Below are 20,264 nucleotides of genomic sequence, written 5' to 3' on the forward strand. Positions count from 1 at the left end.
CTCTTTGTGCCTCCAGAAGGAGGGTGGAGATGGGCCTTCCAGCAACACACCACTGCTGTAAATGAGAAGGCAGAGGGGGAGCTGCGGGCAGAAAGGAGGAGGTTGAACACATGGAGGAGGTTGAACACATGCGGGCAGAAAGGAGGAGGTTGAACACATGGATGGTTCTTGCTGTAGTGCTTCAGGACCTGCTGCTTACTCTTACATGCTGGTAATATACTTAAGCAGCAGGAAGAGATAATACTGTGTAAAGCTTCTCTTAAATGTGACATTATCAGCAAACTCACTCTTTGATAATAACATCAGTTGCACCAGGAGAGGTTTAGATTGGATAGCAGGAAAAATTTCTTCACCAAAAGGGTTATCGAGCATTGGAAAAAGCTGCCCAGGGAAGTAGTGGAGTCGCTATCCCTGGAGGTATTTAAAAGACATGTACATGTGGCAATTGAAGACATGGTTTAGTGGTGGACTTGGCAGTGCTGGGGTAATGGTTGAACCTGATGATCTTAATGGTCTTTTCCAACGTAAAGAATTCCATGATTCTATTTACAGACAAACAACGAGAAATGACAACATGGAACCACTAAATTAAATTAGCAAAACCAGTCAAGGGTGCTGTGCTGCCAGTTGTGGGGCCAACTTTCACAGTCTCCATGCCAAGTTCTGCGCAGGGGTGCGAGGGTAAGTGGGCAGAAGCAGGTCACACCACCCTTACACGTGGAGAAATGATGAAACACTGGGTTCCCAAGTCTGCATAAAAAATACTAGAAATCCTTGAGCCTTGCCTTAGCTTAACCACTCCAACATGGCTTCCAGGGACAAAAGTCACCTGCACACTCCAAGGGATGGAAACAACCTCGGACAGTTGCTGACAGAGGCTAACTCGAGCAGTTGAGCACAGGGACAGATGCATTGTCAGGGTGTGAATAGCCCATACGGAGATGTGCTCTCTTCAGCGGTGCACCCCCACCGTGCAGCTGCTGTCCTTTCCACAAAAGGCAGGCACCATCGCGGCAGCTGTGTCAGGGAGCTCGGAGACAGATGTTCAGGTGAGCCCGAATCTCTGGGGAGAACAGCAAAACTCATCCAACACCTCACTGTCACAGGGTGGAGAGGGCAGCTCCTTCCTCTATAGTTCCTCTCCGGCAGGGTTTACAGCTTAGGTACGTCTCTCTTCTACTGACTGAGAGAGCTGAGCCGCTCGCTGAGGGCTTTTGGGGAGGCAGAGCCTGTGTATGGGCTGGGATGGGGGGATAAGACCAGGAAAGCAGATGGAGGGAGAGGGGCTGCTGTTCCGGCAGGATTGAGGTGGTGGGATTGCTCAGCACACCCTGCCCCACTGCACCGTCCCTGGGAGCCACAGGCTCAGGGCTATGGTGACAGTAGTGCCACCGACAGCCAGCGCCTGCCACTTTTGAAGGCTGGTGCCACTGTTCCAGAGGAGGCCTTTGCCAAGGACTGGCACCGAAGCTGTTAACTTCCCTTGGGGAAATCGAGCTGGGGATTTCACATCTTGAAGAGGCTGGGCTTTCAGCAGCAACACCGCAGAGGGTGGGGGACACAAATCCCTTTAGAGAGAGCCTGAATTGCAGCAGAGCTGAACAGCTTGAGCTGCAGAGGGGCCAGAGGAATCTCTCACTGCTCCACACCCTGTAAATCCTTTGCTAATTGCTTTATTGCCATTATTTGTGAAGATAAAGGAAAAGGATTAATTAGCTAAGAAAGAAAAGCTCACATCTCCCTAGACTGGCTTCATTAATTGATACGGGAGGGAGAAAAATCAATTAACAAATTCCTTTACCTTCCTGATCAGTCTGGAAACAGAGCTGTGGTGCTTTTTGGGGGGTGGGATTGTGAATGATAAAAAACAGTCTGTTCCCCAGCCAGCTACAATACATTCATTCAGCACTTTGCAGTTTACACCACTCAATGTGGTGGTCTAAAGACTGTGTTTTGCAGATATTTTGCAGTTCTGTGACAACAGGCAGAAACATAAAGATGTGAATGAGGTGAAGCTTATGGGCACCAAGTCTCTAATTTTGCTGCCTCACTCTTAGCAAAGATTATGATTATGGCAAGAAACATATAGCTCTAAAAATAATTATAATGTGGACACTGATGGCCCCTGACATTGTAAATCAGCACAGGATTTTCTGCAACGTATGAGGAGGAGCAAAAGAAGCAGAATGGACAAGAATACCACATATTGCATTTCTTCTTGAACCTTTATACAAATTCAGAGCTAGACCCAGACACCGGAATCTACCCAAGATTCCTTTCGTGTGGCATATTAGTTGAAGGAAATGAATGGTCCCCCAGGATAAGGCCTCAGAGGAAAGGAAGTATTTGATGAATGAGGTTAGAAAGGTCTCGGTCTAGCTGTGTCATGCCTCAGTAAGGGCTTCTCCAGACAAGAATGATAGTGGTTTCCACTGTGTACACAAACAAGGGAGGATATTCAGCATCTGGGTTGAAATGTATAAAAAACAAACAAACAAACAACAACAACAACCATCAAAAACTCAACTTCGCCTATTTCTACAGTTTCATCTAAAGCAATTGGAGCAAACCAGATGTAATGTATTCAACTGTTTAAGCACCATAAATCATTACTTTGTGTTAAAAAACAAAGATGGGGGGGAGTTGTAGTTGTCAACTGGGAATTACACAATATGAATCTGATGTCTTGGGCAGTGATTCTTAAGTTTTGCTGTCACTGTCTCCCAGGGACAAAATTAGTGAAGAAAGGAGAAAAAGAGAGCACAGGCAATGAAATAGAGAGAAAAAAACTGCAAGAGAGGGACAGAGCAAGCTAATAAATAAAACAAGAGCCTGAAGGGAAGAGCTGCTTTGTCAGAATATAAATATTTCCCTTCCCCTTTTATCTTTAATGCGGTGCGAGGAGCTTATTAAGGGGAAGTGCAGTTCTGTCCCTGGAGTCCATCCACATAACCACGTAGGGAGCTCGGTCCAACACAACCGGTGCAGCCACACACACATAAACTCTTCTCTGCTGGAAACAAATGTAATGTACCAAGTAATAAAAGGGAAAAGCAGGAACCCACGGTGGTCATTACAACTCTTATCTTGCCGGCCCTGGTGCTGCTTTACATGGGCGCCAGTGCTGCCAGGGGCCCTGGCCGGGGAGCTCTGCTCTTCTTGGGTCTCAGTTGCAGCCTGGGAAGAACAAGCCCTGTCCTCCTGGTGCTGCAATTAAGGGAGAACCAATGTGGCGGTTCATAACAAAGCCAAATTTGGGTTTGGGTGAACAAAAAGAGGGAGTGTTCGAGAGCATGTGTAAAGAGGGAAATGCTGCACTATGAAGAGACCACAGCTGTGCACTAAGTGCTGAGGAAGAAGCTTTTCCTTTTAACCCTGGCTTGGCAGAGCTGTGCCCAGCGGCCAGGCTGGGCCTCGCCCTCCTGCAGTGCCACACCGGGTCCCGTGCGCAGGGAGGACAGTCAAGCATGAAGCAAAATTTTGCGCTAATGGCTCCTCTCTCCCGGAGATCTGGTTTCCAATAATGACTTGGTTCCCCTTCCCAGTGCTGGCAGCAGCAGCTCTTTGCCGGCCCTTCAAGATGTTCGACCATATGGCTGCACAAAGCTGCACCATCAGTCAAAGCCTCCAAGTCAGGAAGGGGACAGTTTCAAATTGCTGCCAGCGGATGCTTTCCCACTCTTTGCCTTGCCTGAGCTGTCACAGATACAGGTGTCAATCTGGCTTCTTTACTGCTTCGTTCTTTTCATCTGCCCTAAAAAAAAAGAAAAAAGAAAAAAAAAAAGAAAAAAAGGGGGGGGGGGAAGGAGAGAGCAAAAAAAAGAAGAGCTTTGCATTTCCTCTGCTCAGGCCTTAAATTGGAAAAATGAAGGGAATTCATTGTTGGTGCTTGCTGATCCCTCCACCCCTACTGTTGCACCACTGTGGCCCTTTGAGCATGACAAAATGAGCTCCCCAGGCTTGATTATGCAAGCCACTAATTCCTCCTCCAGTCAGGAGGGTGCCTGGGCTCAGTAGTTATATAATTTGGGTTTACCCAGCTTTTGGGTTTGCTTCTGTTTATAGAGGTAAACACTTGGCATTTTTACATTAAAAATGAACCTGATTTTTCTCTTAACTGTATGCTCATGAACAGGAGAAGACTATCACATACAAACCCTTTTCAAGTATTTTTCAGAAACATTTTGCGTTTTCCCCCATGATGCTTCCACGTGAGCTCCTATCCCAATTGCCATTTTTTCATCATGTTTGAAAAAGAGATGACTTCGAGTACTGACTGTAAATTTAATTTTCTTGGGAAGGTTTTCAACAAGGAATTATTTTCAAAAGTTATTTTGATAAAAATATGGTGAAAAATATGTTCCTTCAAATCAATACTTTTAAAGATGGACAGAAGCAATAATGACTGTTTATACAACACCCATGCCAGTTCTTGGATTTTTTAGCTGGCCTCGTTAGGAAATAAGGCCTCAGACTCTAGGGAATTAGTCTAGCAAAATACTATTTGTGTTGGCTCTCATCTGCCTGGCTTCAGTTGTAGCTTTCCTGGGGTGGATAAATGCCTCTGAAGAACCTCAGAAGTGGCCTGTGTCTCCTCCCCACCCACAGTCCCGGTGGTGGGCACCCAGAATCTGAGAACATCATAATGGGAGAGTCAATCTAGCTTAAAAAAGCCCAAACAACAGCAAAAACTATCCAGCTTTAAGATACACGCATTTGAAGCAAATCTAATTTTTAGATCTTTGATGTTTTAAGCACAGCTACCTTAGAAACACTTGGAAAATGGAACCTTTCTCTGAAAAACTGTTGAGTAAATTTGGAGTCCGGCGAATAGCTATTATTGAGCTCCTCAGGTTGCTTCAGAGAGCCCAAACTCACCGTATCTGCATAATATCTAGGGACCTACGCCTGTAGACTTTACTCACAAACAGCTGACCCTTGTGGTCAGGGAGAGTGTTGAGTCACAGACACAGAAGAAAATCAGATGGCTGCAGCAGCTCCCACCACCCTGCCCTGCCCTGCTGCTCTCCTGCAAGCAGCTGCCCCTCACACAGTGATCTCTGGGCCAAAAGTAATGTGGCTCCAGGAATCACCTCAGTGATCACCCAGCCCAAAGAAGGGAATTAAGCCAGTGCCAAATCTGAACTACTCCAACACAGTGAGCCACCCAACGGCAGCCCTAGAATGGGTCTGACCTGAGCACAGATGTCCTTGCCCTGGAGGAAATGATCCCTGGCACAGGGCAGAGGGACATCTGGGGACAGTCACCACTTCATCCGTCCCACTTTCCACAAGCTGTTTCATGAGTCACCACCCTTCTCTACCACAATGAGAACTTGCATGAATAAGAGCTCGCTGGGCAGAAAATGCCTTTACTGTTGTGCCTAGAAAAGGATCAAGGATTGCACTGCACTTGGATTATAGCAATGATGCATTTTAGAAGCCTACTGCCTCCCTAACCAGGAGCCACTGGCGTGATGCTGCTGCGCTCAAATTCATGCTAAAACAGCTTAAAGCACTTCACAAATGCCCACAGATCAACAACCTTAAGAAAATGCTATCAATGTCCATACAGAGTTGCCAGGATTAGCACTGAAACCATCACCAACACACCATGTGGGGCAGCTTCTAGGATGCTACTGGAGGACTTGTTTACTCTGCCCATAAAATCATTGCTTTAATATTAGATCTCGTTTTCCTACAGTATCACCATCAGCAACAGCCTTTATGAAATTAAAACTAGTAGGAGTTTGGCAAAGACACCAGCATTAACATTTCTGCTTCTGCAATTGCACTTTAATAGCTATCAGCAGCTGGAATTTCGGTTTTCACACCCCAGGCAAAACCCTGCACCCACAGCAGCCCGGGGCCGGGAGTCAGGGTCAAACAGAGGGATGCCATCAGCTGCGTTCCCAGCATCACTTCCTACCCCTCAGGTCTTGCCGCGGTGCTCGATTATCGCCCCACCGGCGGGACCCGCTCCCGCCCGGCCCGCACAACTCCCCCGAAGGAGGTCGGAAGCAGCACCGCGGGGCAGGCGCTCACCGCGGCCTCCCCGGATCACTCACATCAGAAGAAAACAAGCAACCTGCCAACCTTCATGATTTCCTTCAAAATAATTTTTTTATTATTACTCTAGGAGTAACTTCTGCTTCAGAAGAAACCCTCAAGTTTATTTGTAGACACACTGGAGTAGCACAAGCTTAGGACGCTTCAGAGTGCTACAATATTTACATTTTCAGAGATATTTTGTATCTTTGAAATTTTAAAACACTGCTGCTTTCTAAAATGGCTGGTGAAGTCTCCATGACATGGTAGTATGGATTTCTGCCTATTGAAAAATGCGACATAAATATGAGTGAGTCCACCGTTAAAATCACGGCTTTATTGTACATATGTAACAGCTGACCAAAGTATGGCTTTTTGGCTCACTATCAGGTCAATAAGCTATAATCATCAAAATAAAATCAGCTCACCCCAACAACATGGTTCAACAAAAGCCCGACAGCAAACTGCATCCCGTTGTACTCGTGTAAGCAAAGCAAATGAGAAATAGAGTTACAATTTGAGCTTGGGTGCTGTACGGCTCCCCTTGAGGGGCTGAGAGTTTCCAGTTATCTCTAAACTCAAAGGGATGATCTGTGGGAGCAATGAGAGCAGGACCTGTTATTTTTAGAACTCAGGAGTGAAACAATCTACCACATCAAGCACATAAGGATTTAGCAGCAAATTAGGATTTGAGAGCTCTGAGTACCTTCCCCAGACTGAGTCTGCGGATTACAAAAGATCATAATGTATCTTAAGTCACGAACATTTTTAATCATTTAAAACCAAACAAACCGAGAAAAAACCCCAAAAACCAACCAAACAACCCCCCCCCCCAAACCAAAACAACCACTAAAACCCACTAAGGATTGAGAAAAAAACTCTATACAAACATACACACAGTCACATAAAGTAGCTTAATCTCCATTGTTCTGAGGTCTAGCCAAGAAAAGAAATTGTAACTATGGTACAGCCAATATAGGGGCTGCAAACACTGTGTGGACTGAGACTAAATTCAGAGTGGAATTGCAGACCAACCTTACTCTGAATTTCCCAGCTTTGGTAGGTGCAAACCAGACATAAGATACGTTATTTCTTTTTAGCCTATATGAGAAAATGTTACATGCAGTGGAAATCTATTTCAGACAGCAATGTTTCTTTAGCAGAATGGGATCTCTCTGATGCTTTGCTTTGCTCCATCTGCTTCTAATTATTGCTCAATTCAAACAGCTATTTCTGCATTGACTTGCAAGAATCTCAAAAGGCACCTTCTACGTAGGCAAGAAGCATAGCCCATAAATAATTTCAAAAAGTATTAAAGAAGGGAAGCTTCATAGCTTTTCATTCCACTCTGACTGTGTGGTATTTAAATAAACCTCTGTGGCTTTCCAGTAACATAGTAGGAACTCCCAGGTGGCGGGGCTGGGGGAAGAGAGGGAGGAGAGCACTAAACATACTAATGAACATGTAATTAAGAAAATGGGCCCTCATTCCCTGCAGAGACTCCATGAGGAGGGAGCTTATTTGAAGTGCTGCTTTCAGGTTCCCCTCCCTCCAAGGAAGGAAATCAGCTGAATATCTCCAGCACCATTCAGAGCACCATTGGTCCCAGCTCCGAGGGAGCGCAGTCGATGCAGACTAACATCAAGACGGAAATCAGAGTTTAGAAATGACTGATTAAAAAAAGGTAAAGGAGAGCATGTGATGTTGGTCCACAAACCTCAGGATGAGAGCTGTCTGTAGGCGTTGGTGTCAGCCCTCTGCCCCCTCCCTTAGCAGCACTGCTACTTAGAAATGCAGGTTGGGTCTTGTGGAAAGGGAAATTCTCCATACAGCAGCATCCCCCATCTCCAGGGCTTGCAGGGATACAGCAAGCAGTAACCCCACACAGCAAACATTCATGGGACCTCAGAGCAGGGAATCACCTCAGCAAGGTGTGACTGGGACCAAAGGAAGAAACAACTCTGTTCAAGGGTTTAACTAGAATTGTGGAGCACAAGGGTTAATTGATGCGAGCCTGTCAAGAAGAGGGAAAAGAAAAGTAATTAAAGTGTTTGTTTCTCTTTCCAGCCCAATTTTGAAAGTGGAGTTGGTTAAGGAAATTTTACGCTAAACATGGGATGGTAGCAGCGACTGGTAATTTAAGCATTCACAGGAGAAGGAGACAGGATTTTGTAAACAGAGGCTTAGGAATTCCTCAGCCTCTTTAGACATCTGGCAGATTTTGTATTGAATAACAGCTCTTCTTCCCTTGTTTTCTAAGCTTTGGAAACAACATATTCCTGGAGGCTGCACTCATCTTTAGTGAGACTTAATCAAGCAAAGATAAACCGTTTGTTTGAACATCAGGCAGTGGCTTCCTGCCAGTATGATTGTTAGATGGCAGAACCACGTCCCAAGAGAGATGGCAATAGTCCCATTATTCAAGGCATTAAAAATTAGACCAATTATACCACTAGCACATGTAATAGCAGGGGCTAAGCAATATAATGGGTCTTTCCCATCTCTTATTTTGGGCTAAGTCTGGTTCTTCTTCCTACGTAAACAAAGTTTGGGGCTTTGATGAGCATCCTGCTCTTCTGTTTCCACTGAAACAAGTGAAAACTTCCCATCAACTCAGACAGGAAAAGGACAAGCCTTCAGTCTGTGCATTAAAGAAGATTTAAGATGCAGTCTCAAATGAATGAGTCTATAGAAAGACAAAAGTAAAATAAGGTTGGGCATAAATGACAAAAGACATATCACAGTGCATTTGACCATTGCAGCATTCCCTCACAATCAAATGGTATAAACAGCAGGGTGATCAGAGCAACCAGTCACTATGTCCACACCAACCCTGGGGCTGGAAGCAAGGCATAATTCAGTGTTCACAAGTACCGTGGCATCGTCTGCGGTGACTGGGAAATTTCTGCACAGACTTCAGAAACTGGGCTGTATGATAGCTGTATGGCATTGGCTGGCACAAGGAAGGAGAACCAGTTTTCTCCAGCTTTTCTGCAGACAGTCAGGCTTTGTAATTGTGCTGCTGCTTCAGGAAGTACCTAGAGATCTGGTGCTAGCACTTGTCTTTGGCCTTGAAAACTAAAGGGGGGTTTACAAAAGAGGAATAACACAGAAGGAACAAAATCACTGGGGTTTGGAAGAATAGGGATATCTGACAGAGAGTCCAAAGTAGGTCAAGGATCCATAATGTGATAGAGAGGTCTGAGGGAATATAATTCTGAGAAGGGGAGCTTCAACCACAAAGACACTAGCCAGCTTCATAAAAAACACTGCATTGTTATGAGAACAGGGTAGGGAAGGGTATATTTATTTTTGTTTGGATCTGTAATAATTTTAGAGTTATAAAGCAAGGAGTGACTCTGCTTAAGACTTTTGCAGATCTGTGACTCATTTTCACAGACATTGGGAGAAGTTCAGGATAAGCTGGAGCACCCATGAGACTGTGACTCCTGAAGCATCCAAGAGAAGGTGGCTGGCCCAGGGAGCCTGAGGCAGGTCCATCTCAAGCAGTTCTTCTCCTGATGCTGCCCAGGCTGATATATCACCCATCCCAGTGTATATAGAATCGGCCAAAATCAGCTAAAGCAGTCTGGGAAGTGTCCACCCACCATACCAGGTCAGAAGCACCTTTTAAGATTTTAAGGATCAGATAGTAAGTTTGTACATGCCTGTGCTAAATCCAGATTCTCAGAGTAGGATATTACTCCCTGACAGAAAGAGGACAGCAGACACAAGTGTCATCTCTTCCCACTGTTTCTGGAATCTTCCCTTTTTCATTTTGCAATATACTGCACCCAGACAGAATGATGACAGGACCCGGCTGATAATACTGCTGCCAGCAGAGAATTTGTCTTGTTAAAAAAGCACCTAGCCTAAGGAATTGAAATAAGGAGGGATTCTCTGCATGTTATACCAAAGGGCCTCTGCAACCCTAAAACTGTGAGAAAGCAGATTAAATCTACTTTAAAGAAAGAGGGGAATTCAAAGTGTCATGCAAGGGTTAAAAGGTAACTGATGTCCTCACTTAATCGCTGAGTGGGGATGAGCAGATCAACTTCAACTGTTTTCTTATTCATGGATCTGCAAGATAAAGGCAATAATCGGCCTGATAGCTCATCCTTGTGAATGTTTCCTGAAGTTTTCCCCAATTTGATCATAAATGTGGAGGGCAGTGCTGCTTCCCTGTATCCTTTGGGACACTACTTCATAAACTAATAATTATCTTACAAATCCAAGATGCAACCAGCTTTTACCTTTCTCACTATGGGAAACCACATCCCCTCCAGCAGTATCCCCTTCCTTTTGTCACCCGTGCCCTCCCCATATGCTCTTTTCAATCAGTTTTTCATATCTTCAATCTAATTTCAAATTGTTCCGGGGGGGGGGGGGGGGGCAGGGGCTTGCCTTCCCCACTCCCTGCCTGTGAAATACCAGGCTCTCCTGCCTCTTTACAGAAAGACTAGATGTCTTTGGTGAGCTCAAACAAGATGCAATTGAGAGTAATCTATCAGACTGATAGAAATGCAAGCAGATATAATAATGTGAACTTATTTCTAATTATGCAAATCATTATGTAAAACAGGCAAATGCATAATTTCCCCCCAGGCTCCTGGCATTTCTCCACTAAGCTTTAGGGAGTGCAAATTTTGATGTTCTTAGCTCAATAGCCTGTCTGATCATGTAAGACTGTATGTAAGTAAGCTTCAAAATGTCGAGGTTAAAAGTGTGATAAAAGTTGTTTACTATAATTAACTGGGACGAATCTCACAATTCAGGGGATCACATGGGACTCTGGCAGAGGTGGTTAGCAGGACAGCCAGTGAGGTGAGGGCCAGCAAGTGTCTGCAGGTGGAAGGAGAAGGGGGAAGCAATGGCCTTTGTTCTTCTGAGGGTAAGGAGGGCTGGAAGCCTTGCAACAGGTAGTCTGAAAATGCTCTCCCTCAGGCACTCAAAATAAGTGGTGGGGCAGGGAGGGGGTGTTTTGTTTTGATTTCCCTCCCCCCATGGGAAGAGTTTTCTATCAGATGGGATAGGAAACAAGGAAAATTATATTGGCACCATTTAAGGAGGTTTTAAAACTGCAGAAAAAGACATCATGAAGGGATGCCACTCCTCACTTTGACTTGGAAGTTGAACTGGATTTATTTTTAAATTAGTAAAAGGACAGATAATTGTTCCTAACAATTCCTCCCTATGCACAGTAGTCTACTTAGACACCTCCAGAGTTAGTATCAACACCTGAAACTGTAAATTTATTCTGGAATCTTGGACTTGCTGAGACTTTGCTTGTGAAGGTTCATTGCTGGTAGGCCATGTGGCATTCTCAGAACAATAGCAGGAAGGAGATTTTTAGAGAAATCCTTCTGAACTGCGATGTGGTTGCAATAGAGGACTTCTCAGATGCTGCAAAGTCTTGTGCAGCACGTTTTTTCTGGGTGACTGACAACCTGGCTAAGGGCGGCTGCTGTGCTTATGTGCTGATGAGAATCCCTCCTGTTGTGAGGAAATTTAAGTAATTTTGCAGGCTGCTGTTTGAAATGTGGCTGATGCTGCTTACAGAGGTTCTGGGTGCTTTGGAGTAACCTTGCATTCCAGAACCTTGGAATTTTGATGCTGCTTTCTTTTCCTTTTTCTTTGTTTTTTTTTTTCTTTCTTTCTTTAATGTCCCCTGAAAGCTGTCAGAATGTCTTAGACTGACCTAAAAGCCTGGCATTTTCTCACACTATAGTATGCCATTTTGAGGCTGCCATTGCCTCTCTCAGTGATTGTTTCCCATCTCCCAGTGGGTCTAAATTAAAAAAAAAATCTTGGAATTTGGTAACATGCCCAAGGGACTTTCTTCATCCACCTTAGTAAATCCTGTTGCACATTCCTGCCATCTGGGATGGCCTAGCAGCATCGTTCCATGGGATAAGTTTACTCTCTTCTTATCTCCCTAAGAAATAATCTAGGACATAATCCTTCTTCCTTTGTGCCTACCCTTACATTTGTTTTTTCCTTTGGCTTCACTCAGATTCTACATTATGTCCATAGGAGTCACCCAGTGTTTATAGCCTGTATCAGAGATCCCAGTCACTTTTTTGTTCGTGCCACAGTTCGGATGAATGGCAAAAAATGGGACCAGTAGAAAACAGGGGTAGCCACTGATGCCATCTGCCTTGTCTTGTAAATGAATACCCAGGTAAAGTCTTGCCACTTGATTTGACATTCCTTACCCTGAATAGTTTCTGTCACTGCCTCCCTGTTGCTGGAAGATAGTTTCTTGCAATACAATTTTACTAGCTCTGAACTAGTTTCTTTACATACAGAAGTTAGAACAAGCAATGCATGAGGCAGAAAGTTTGTGTTTGCTTTACTTTGTCTGCATTGTCATTGCCTGCCAGTGAAACATCTCCTTTCATCCAGTGTTTTTCATAGTGAATATCAAAAAATGTTTTGCAGATGAAGTCAGCTACATAAGCCAAAGCGAAAAATAGAGGCTTTAAGTTGATTATTACAGATAGGTGACTCAACAGCTCATGGAGCATTACAGAAAGACAGGGAAAAAAAACCCCAATAACCAAACTCCCCCCCTCAAGAAAAACCCAACTAACCAACCAACCAAGAACAACAAAAACCAACTGGAAAGAATAATATTTTTGAAAGTTACTAGCAGCCAAAGAACAAACAATGGGGTAGACAAGTTCATGTAAGTTTGTACCATGGGTGGTTATTTAGGTGAAGAGTATCACGAAAACCTGCTTAGTCACTAGGGGTGTAGAAAAGTAAGGAATTTCAGATAACAAGCCTTAACAAATTGAAAAACTGAAGTTCCTCCAAGGCACTCCCAAACAGCTATAACTGAGAACGAAGAAAATACTTATTTCTTTTCCAGAAACAACCTTTGCAGCCATAACTAGCTAGCCTTTCCCATATTTTTTTTATATGCACAGTATTATATTTAAAAAATGTCCTCTTAAAGAGGAGTAAATTTATTTTAGTAAGCATGTTTCTAACTGTCAACTTCTTTTAACAAATGTAGCAAAAGCTGCAGCTCCTTGGTCTTAGTGTCATGAGGACACATTGTTTATGAGCAGGAGAGGATATGGGAAACATTTGTCCAACAATTCCTGTTGTAGTTCTCTGAGCCAAACCCTGCTCTCTTGAACTGCCCTAGAGGAAGGTACAGATTGGTGTATTTGCTTAGTTACTAACAGGAGCACAGTCCTCAGCAAAGGAGTAAAAGTAAGAATTTGAGTAATACAGTTCAGGGGGACCTCTATCCTCAAGGGAGGGATGGGGTAAGTTGAATAACACTTGGCTGGAGTCTATCTTTGAGCACAGGCTCCCACAGGCCAGTATGAAGGAAAAGCAGGCCTTGTTGCAGAGCTTTTGTCAGGCACCCCCATTCTGTGCTGCCGGGGACATGCTCTGCCTGCACGTTGGCTGGATGGTCCCTGCTCCCCATGTTTCTGCGGTGCACCTCAAAAGACAGCTGTGCTGCAAACCCCACATTTCTGTCCTCAGCCAACGTATGGCAGTCTAGCTCTGGATCTGCTCAGCTCTAGATCTGCTCAGCATCACCTGGCAGGGCAGTAACAGTCCTCTCCCGACCTATGCCATTTTCTCTCTTGTGGGCCGGCTGGGTGCTTTCACAGAGGTACTCCTCCTTTTATACAGCTTTTTCGAGTCTCTTAAGGAGTTGCAGCAGTGCAGATGGGGATTTAAAATTTCTCCTCTCTGCTTAGGTAACACTGGACGTTTCAAAAAAAGCTGCCTTCCCCCAGCTAGGGCTTAGATCTGCATGAATAAAGCGTTTATTCTGCCAGCAAAAAGCAACGGTCATGCTGCGATAACAAATCAAACCCCCCCACGCTGGGGGAGGCGATGGCGCACAAACACGAACATCCCAACTACGCAAGAAGCTCATTCTACAAATGTACCCGGACGCTGTGGTTTTTAGTTCCCCTTTTTTTTCTTTTTCTTCTTTTTTAATAACTCTGGGCACAGGCAGCTGTTCGCATTTTCAAAGCCTGCTCAGAAAGCAGCCAGTTAATTTTAGTTTCATCGGGCCACCCTGAGCGAGCTGCCTGGGCCCCCCCCTCCGCCTTCCCGGCTGTGCCCTGCAGCGCGGGGGGTGGGGGCCGCAGGCGGCTCCTCCCGGCCCGGCCCGGCGGGGATGGGAAAAAGTTGTTCCCAACTTTTTTTCCCCCTGGCGCGCGCTCCTCCCCCTCCCCTCCCCCCGCCTGGCCCCGCCCCCCGCGCGGCGATTGGCGGGCGGGCGGGCGCGGCCCCGCCCCCGGCGCGGTTTGTGAATGGGGCCGGCGGCGGGGGCGGGGCCGCCGCGCCGGGGCCTTTTTGTGAGCCGGGAGCGGCGGAGCGGAGCGAGGCGGGAGGTGCACGGCTCTGCCCCGGACGCACAGCCCACAGCGGCGTCCGTCGGGAGCGGAGCCCAGCCGAGCCGCGGGGAGGATCGCGCAGTAATTGGATTTTAAAAGTTATTTAAGCCCCGGAGTAAAATACACGGCTCAGCCGGGCGCGGTAATAATCCGTTTAGCCGTAACCTAAATCCCCGGCGCCGGGGCCGCTCAGCCGGGCAGGGAGCAGCGCCTCCGCCTCGCCGCCGCCGCGGGACCCTGTGTGGAGCTGGCCGGAGCCGCCGCCGGGCTCCGCGCGCGTCTCCTGCCTCGCCGCCGCCTTCTCCGGGGAGAGCAGCTCCGGAAACTTTCGCCGAGGGAAGCGCCGCCGCCGCGCTGCCAGCGCCGCCGCGCCGGAGCCGAGGAAGAAAGTCGCGGAGCCGCGTTCCCGCTGCCGCCGCGCCCCTGCCCCGCCGGAGGGGCCCCGCCGCCGCCCTCCGGGCGCTGATGCCCCTGGGGCGTCGTGCCGGCCGGCTCTGAAGGACTCCCCGAGGCTCTCCGCGCCCCCGGCCGCCCCGGCAATGCGGGCTGGAGGAGGATGCGGCGGAGCGGCTGCCGCCAGCCGCCCCTGGCTGGGGCTGGCCGCCCTCCTGGCCGCCCTGCTCGGGACCCCCGCGGACGCGGCATCGCAGCAGTACCACGGCGAGAAGGGCATCTCTGTGCCGGACCACGGTTTCTGTCAGCCCATCTCCATCCCGCTCTGCACGGATATCGCCTACAACCAGACCATCCTGCCCAACCTGCTGGGCCACACCAACCAGGAGGACGCGGGGCTAGAGGTGCACCAGTTCTACCCGCTGGTCAAGGTGCAGTGCTCGCCCGAGCTCAAGTTCTTCCTCTGCTCCATGTACGCGCCGGTGTGCACCGTGCTGGAGCAGGCCATCCCGCCCTGCCGCTCCCTCTGCGAGCGGGCCCGCCAGGGCTGCGAGGCGCTCATGAACAAGTTCGGCTTCCAGTGGCCAGAGCGGCTCCGCTGCGAGAACTTCCCCGTCCACGGTGCGGGTGAGATCTGCGTGGGGCAGAACACGTCGGATGCCCCACCAGGGCCTGGCGGTGCGGCGGGCCGGGGGGCCACTGCCCACCCCACGGCTGGCTACCTCCCTGACTTTCTCACCCCACCACAGCCGCCCTCTGGTTTCTCCTTCTCCTGCCCGCGGCAGCTCAAAGTGCCCTCTTACTTGGGCTACCGCTTCCTGGGGGAGCGGGACTGCGGGGCCCCCTGTGAGCCAGCCCGGCCCAACGGGCTCATGTACTTCAAGGAGGCGGAGGTGCGATTTGCCCGGCTGTGGGTGGGTGTGTGGTCCGTGCTCTGCTGCGCCTCCACCCTCTTCACCGTGCTCACCTACCTGGTAGACATGCGCCGTTTCAGCTACCCGGAGCGGCCCATCATCTTCCTCTCGGGCTGCTACTTCATGGTGGCAGTGGCCTACGCCGCAGGCTTCCTGCTGGAGGAGCGGGTGGTGTGTCTGGAGCGCTTCTCTGAGGATGGCTACCGCACTGTGGCCCAAGGCACCAAGAAAGAAGGCTGCACCATCCTCTTCATGATCCTCTACTTCTTCGGCATGGCCAGTTCCATCTGGTGGGTCATTCTGTCCCTCACCTGGTTCCTGGCTGCAGGCATGAAGTGGGGCCACGAGGCCATAGAGGCCAACTCCCAGTATTTCCACCTGGCTGCCTGGGCTGTGCCCGCTGTCAAAACCATCACCATCTTGGCCATGGGGCAGGTGGACGGGGATGTACTCAGTGGGGTGTGTTACGTAGGTATCTACAGTGTGGACTCGCTGAGGGGCTTTGTGCTGGCACCCTTGTTTGTGTATCTCTTCATTGGCACTTCCTTCCTGCTGGCTGGCTTTGTGTCCTTGTTTCGCATCCGCACCATCATGAAGCACGATGGCACCAAGACGGAGAAGCTGGAGAAGCTGATGGTGCGCATTGGTGTCTTCAGTGTCCTCTACACGGTGCCTGCCACCATTGTCCTGGCATGTTACTTCTATGAGCAGGCCTTCCGTGGCACCTGGGAGAAGACGTGGCTCCTCCAGACTTGCAAAACATATGCCGTGCCCTGTCCCAGCCACTTTGCTCCTATGAGCCCAGACTTCACTGTCTTCATGATCAAGTACCTCATGACCATGATTGTTGGGATCACGACTGGCTTCTGGATCTGGTCTGGCAAAACCCTTCAGTCCTGGCGACGCTTCTACCACAGACTCAGCACCGGCAGCAAAGGCGAGACAGCAGTATGAGACCCCCCTGTCCCCTCTGGCACACACACACTCACGCATGCACACATGCAGAGGAGACAGATACTCGGCAGAAGGGCAGGGCAATGGCTCCCTGAAGAGGGAGGAAGGGAGGCTTTTCCAAACTTTTTCTTCCTCACAGAAGGTTTGAAAAAAAAAAAATAAATTATCGCATAAAGGATCAGTCAAACTGTGTTCAGTGGTGCTTAGGCCCAGCTAAGTGGAAGAGGACTGAAAAAGAGGCCACTGGTGGGATAGGAGAGTCCTTCACCCCAGGAGTCCCTCTACTTCTCTCTACCCCTTGCTACCCCTGTCCAGGAAAAAAAACTCCAACCCAACTAAAATCATCCTGCCTTGCTTTGGACAAGAGGGAGGGGAAGCCAGATCTGTTGAGCTACCGCTGCCGAGAAGTAGCCCAATAATCCCTGAACTGCCGGGGCCGAACTGCAGCGCGGGCAGGGTAACTCCTGAGCCTGACTCGCTGCCTGCTCCTTCCAGCTCGGCGGAGCCATCACGTGAGTACTGCACAGCCGGCTACAGCCCGATCGTGTGCTGGGGAGATGCCTCTGTTCTGTCAGCTCACAAGTTCCTTTTTACCTCAGTGATACCTGTTGTAATTGTTTTAAAGTAAAAACTTGGCCCTCAATCTGTTGTTCTTGCTGCTGTGGGGAAGGAGGGGGTTGCTATTCCACACCCTGAAAAGAAATGACTTGTTGCTTTTCAGCAGAAGGCTTTTCCCCCTTGCCTTTGTTCTAGGAGACAAAGGGGGAAACAAAAGTGTTTTCTGTGTAGAAAGGCATAAGCATGGGATCGGTTTTTACGGGCAAACTGACAAAAAGGTTCACCCTGGGATGTGGAGCTCGCAGAAATAAACATTCCTTTTATGAAAAAAGGAGGAGGCAGGATGTTTTCCTACCGTTCAATATGGGTCGCTTTTCTAAGCTGAAGGAAACGCAAGATTTAGAGGGCAAGAAGAGCTTAACCGAGAGCACCTGCCAAAACAAGAGCCATTAAAATATGTAATGTAAAGATGGGATTTTTTCTTTCCTTCCCATAAACCTGCTTTCTCTCCTGCTTTGCAGTGAGGTCACTGCAGACAAAGTCAATACACAGCCGGATTCTGGGGACAGGAGGAATCTTTTTGGCTCACGATGGACCCTTTGCCTGCTCCTCAGGTTCCCTGAGCTGCATGGCAATGACTCGTGGTGCAGGAGGGGGCTGGGGTTGGGGTTTAAAAGCAAGCAGTTACTGCAAGTGAGGACCCTTCTCATTTCGGCTAAAATACAGCTGGTTAAGTTTCCAGTGATCACGCCTTGGAAGGAAGAACTTTCAAAAATTAGTCAACAACTACATTGTTTTCTTTTTGAAATGTGACAGATTTTTCTATTCTGAAAATTTTTAAGTTTTGTTCATATTTTATTTTTTACATACTACTTTACCTTTATATTCACTGAAGGGTTGTTTTTATCAGTATATATGTGTGTGTGTATATTCTTGTCTAAGGACAAAATAGGAAATTCTGGATTTTTAGCAAGTCTCCAACCTATAGCTGCTCTTCACGTTTTTTGGGGAAAAGTGTCTGGAACGAAACTTAAAAAAAGAAAAAAACTGTTCAGGGTGAGGGGGAACAGACTGCTGCTGTCTGAGGGCGTACCAGCAGTCTGGGCATCAGGAATGGGCTCATCACCCAAATCCTTCAGTAGATCTGATTTCAGACTTGCAGGGCTTGGGGTTTTGTCTCTTATAACGTGCACGTGGAAGAAGAAAAAAAAAAGTGTGTAAGACAAGTGCAGTATGTATATTTTGTAAATCTCATTTTTGTAAGAAAATATGTATTTATGTTTTTACTTGATTTTTTTTGAAGGTCTGTATGAGGCCCTGCTTCACCCCATGTACAGATCACTAAATAAATAATTTTTAATACAAGGACTCTAATGAAGTTCTTTCAGTCTTTGAACACTTGGCAGGTTTTAGAATGGGGGGAAGCTCTGCGAGTAGTGTTTTCACCCCCACTTTGTTATGGGAGATGCAAGAGACTTTTTGGTGAATGCATTGACCAGAAACTCAGCTGTGACTTGAAACTGGCCGTTCTGATTACCAGCCCCTCACAATAGAAGAGCACATTTTGAGATAGCTGGTTTCAAATGTCTGCCCTCACTTGAGGTACTTGCATCTCAGCCAAGTTTTCTTCCAGGCTCTGCCTCTTGCTGAGGGCAAGCTGATAAACCAGTTCCTTATCTAGAAATTAAGGATAATGCTCTCTTCCCATTCCCAAGGAACTTGGGGATTGAGAACTGGAGGGTGCTACAAGTGCTGTAAATTAAATCCTCACTTTGACTGGAGGAGTGTCCTAGGGAATCACTAAGGACTAGGTCCTTTTCAGTGGCTTTCAAAGAGCAGTGTCTTGAACTGGCTTTTTTTTTTTTTTTTCTTACCCCACAGCACCTTCTCTAGCTGCAGTTTTGTTCAGGTGAATTTTACTTTAATCTTAATAGCTAGCCTGAAGCCTACATTCTTTCTTATCACAGTCATCTGAAAGCTGAGAGCTTCAATGGAATGGTCTATTTTACAAAATTTTTTAAACTGAAATGAATGTTTAGATCTCAAGCTGTGTTGCTAGAATCATGGAAAGTGCCCCAACAAACAGCAAAGTACACCTGTGAAATGATGATTTTTCATTTCACACAATGATTTCAGCCTCCTCATCTGGTTCATCACCCTTCCCTTAAACTATGCCTATACTAAAATTTAAGTTACAGAAGAGAGACCTACGACGCCTTAGCTAGGTGCCATCATAGTAGCTGTGACAGCACAGCAATATGGTTTCATTTACTAAGCATAGTATGTAAGAGGTGCACTTTGAGGGCACTATTTTATTTAGACACCGTGCCCTCAAACTTAACCTTTTACATTTACAGAGTACGAACTACTGATTTAAAAGTTCTTTTAAGAGCTAGCCCCATTCATGCTACCTCTCGAGAAAAGCCACATCTTTTATTTGAAAACACCTCTCGCTGCTCCCCAGAATCACTCACTTGTCAAGTTTCCTTTTTGAAAAAACCTTTGCATTCCTGCCAGTCGGGCTTCTTCAAACTGCTCCATGACCTGAGCTTGCTGATCATTGCTGAGGGGGATTTCATTCCACTCTCTTAGGAAACCTGAACCATTCTATAAACATTTCCTCCCATTAATCCATCAGTGCCGGCCGGAGCGATGGAACGGCTGGAACAGCTTGCGCTCTGAAGGGCTGGGAGTCGGCGGCAGCAGCGGAGTGACTGACACCCCTGTGCTGTGCAGCCACAGCTGCGGCGCTAAACATGCGAGTAACCCTTAGGACATCCCGGGCAGCTCAGCCCAGCCCCCTGCTCTCCGCTCACCACCCATCCCTGCTCGCGGGGGGAGAAACTGCAGCTACATCTGAGCGCTACTTCTTTGTCCATACGTGGAAAACCTCATATAGACTTTTTTTAGTTCTAGAGGCATTCATATCTGAAAGCAAACGTCTCCGTTTCCACCAGAAATGGCTAAAGCTGAATGCTTTTATTTCAGTATTTCCTATTAGGTGCTTCTGGTTTTAAAG

General features: G+C 47.4%; 1 protein-coding gene across 1 annotated transcript; it reads left to right on the top strand.

Annotated features, from left to right (window-relative positions):
* The first annotated feature begins 14,359 nt into the window (after nucleotides 1–14,359).
* On the top strand, nucleotides 14,360–18,610 carry FZD7 (frizzled class receptor 7). The gene has a single exon (XM_064660555.1). The coding sequence runs from the start codon at nucleotides 14,966–14,968 to the stop codon at nucleotides 16,685–16,687; it is 1,722 nt and encodes a 573-aa protein (XP_064516625.1). The 5' UTR covers nucleotides 14,360–14,965; the 3' UTR covers nucleotides 16,688–18,610.
* The last annotated feature ends 1,654 nt before the right edge of the window (nucleotides 18,611–20,264 follow it).

Source organism: Pseudopipra pipra, chromosome 7 (genome assembly GCF_036250125.1).
Source record: "Pseudopipra pipra isolate bDixPip1 chromosome 7, bDixPip1.hap1, whole genome shotgun sequence".
Classification (NCBI taxonomy): domain Eukaryota; kingdom Metazoa; phylum Chordata; class Aves; order Passeriformes; family Pipridae; genus Pseudopipra; species Pseudopipra pipra.

Excerpts from the sequence above, each read along its gene's own strand:
- FZD7 (XM_064660555.1), top strand. The coding sequence starts at position 14,966 with ATGCGGGCTGGAGGAGGATGCGGCGGAGCGGCTGCCGCCAGCCGCCCC.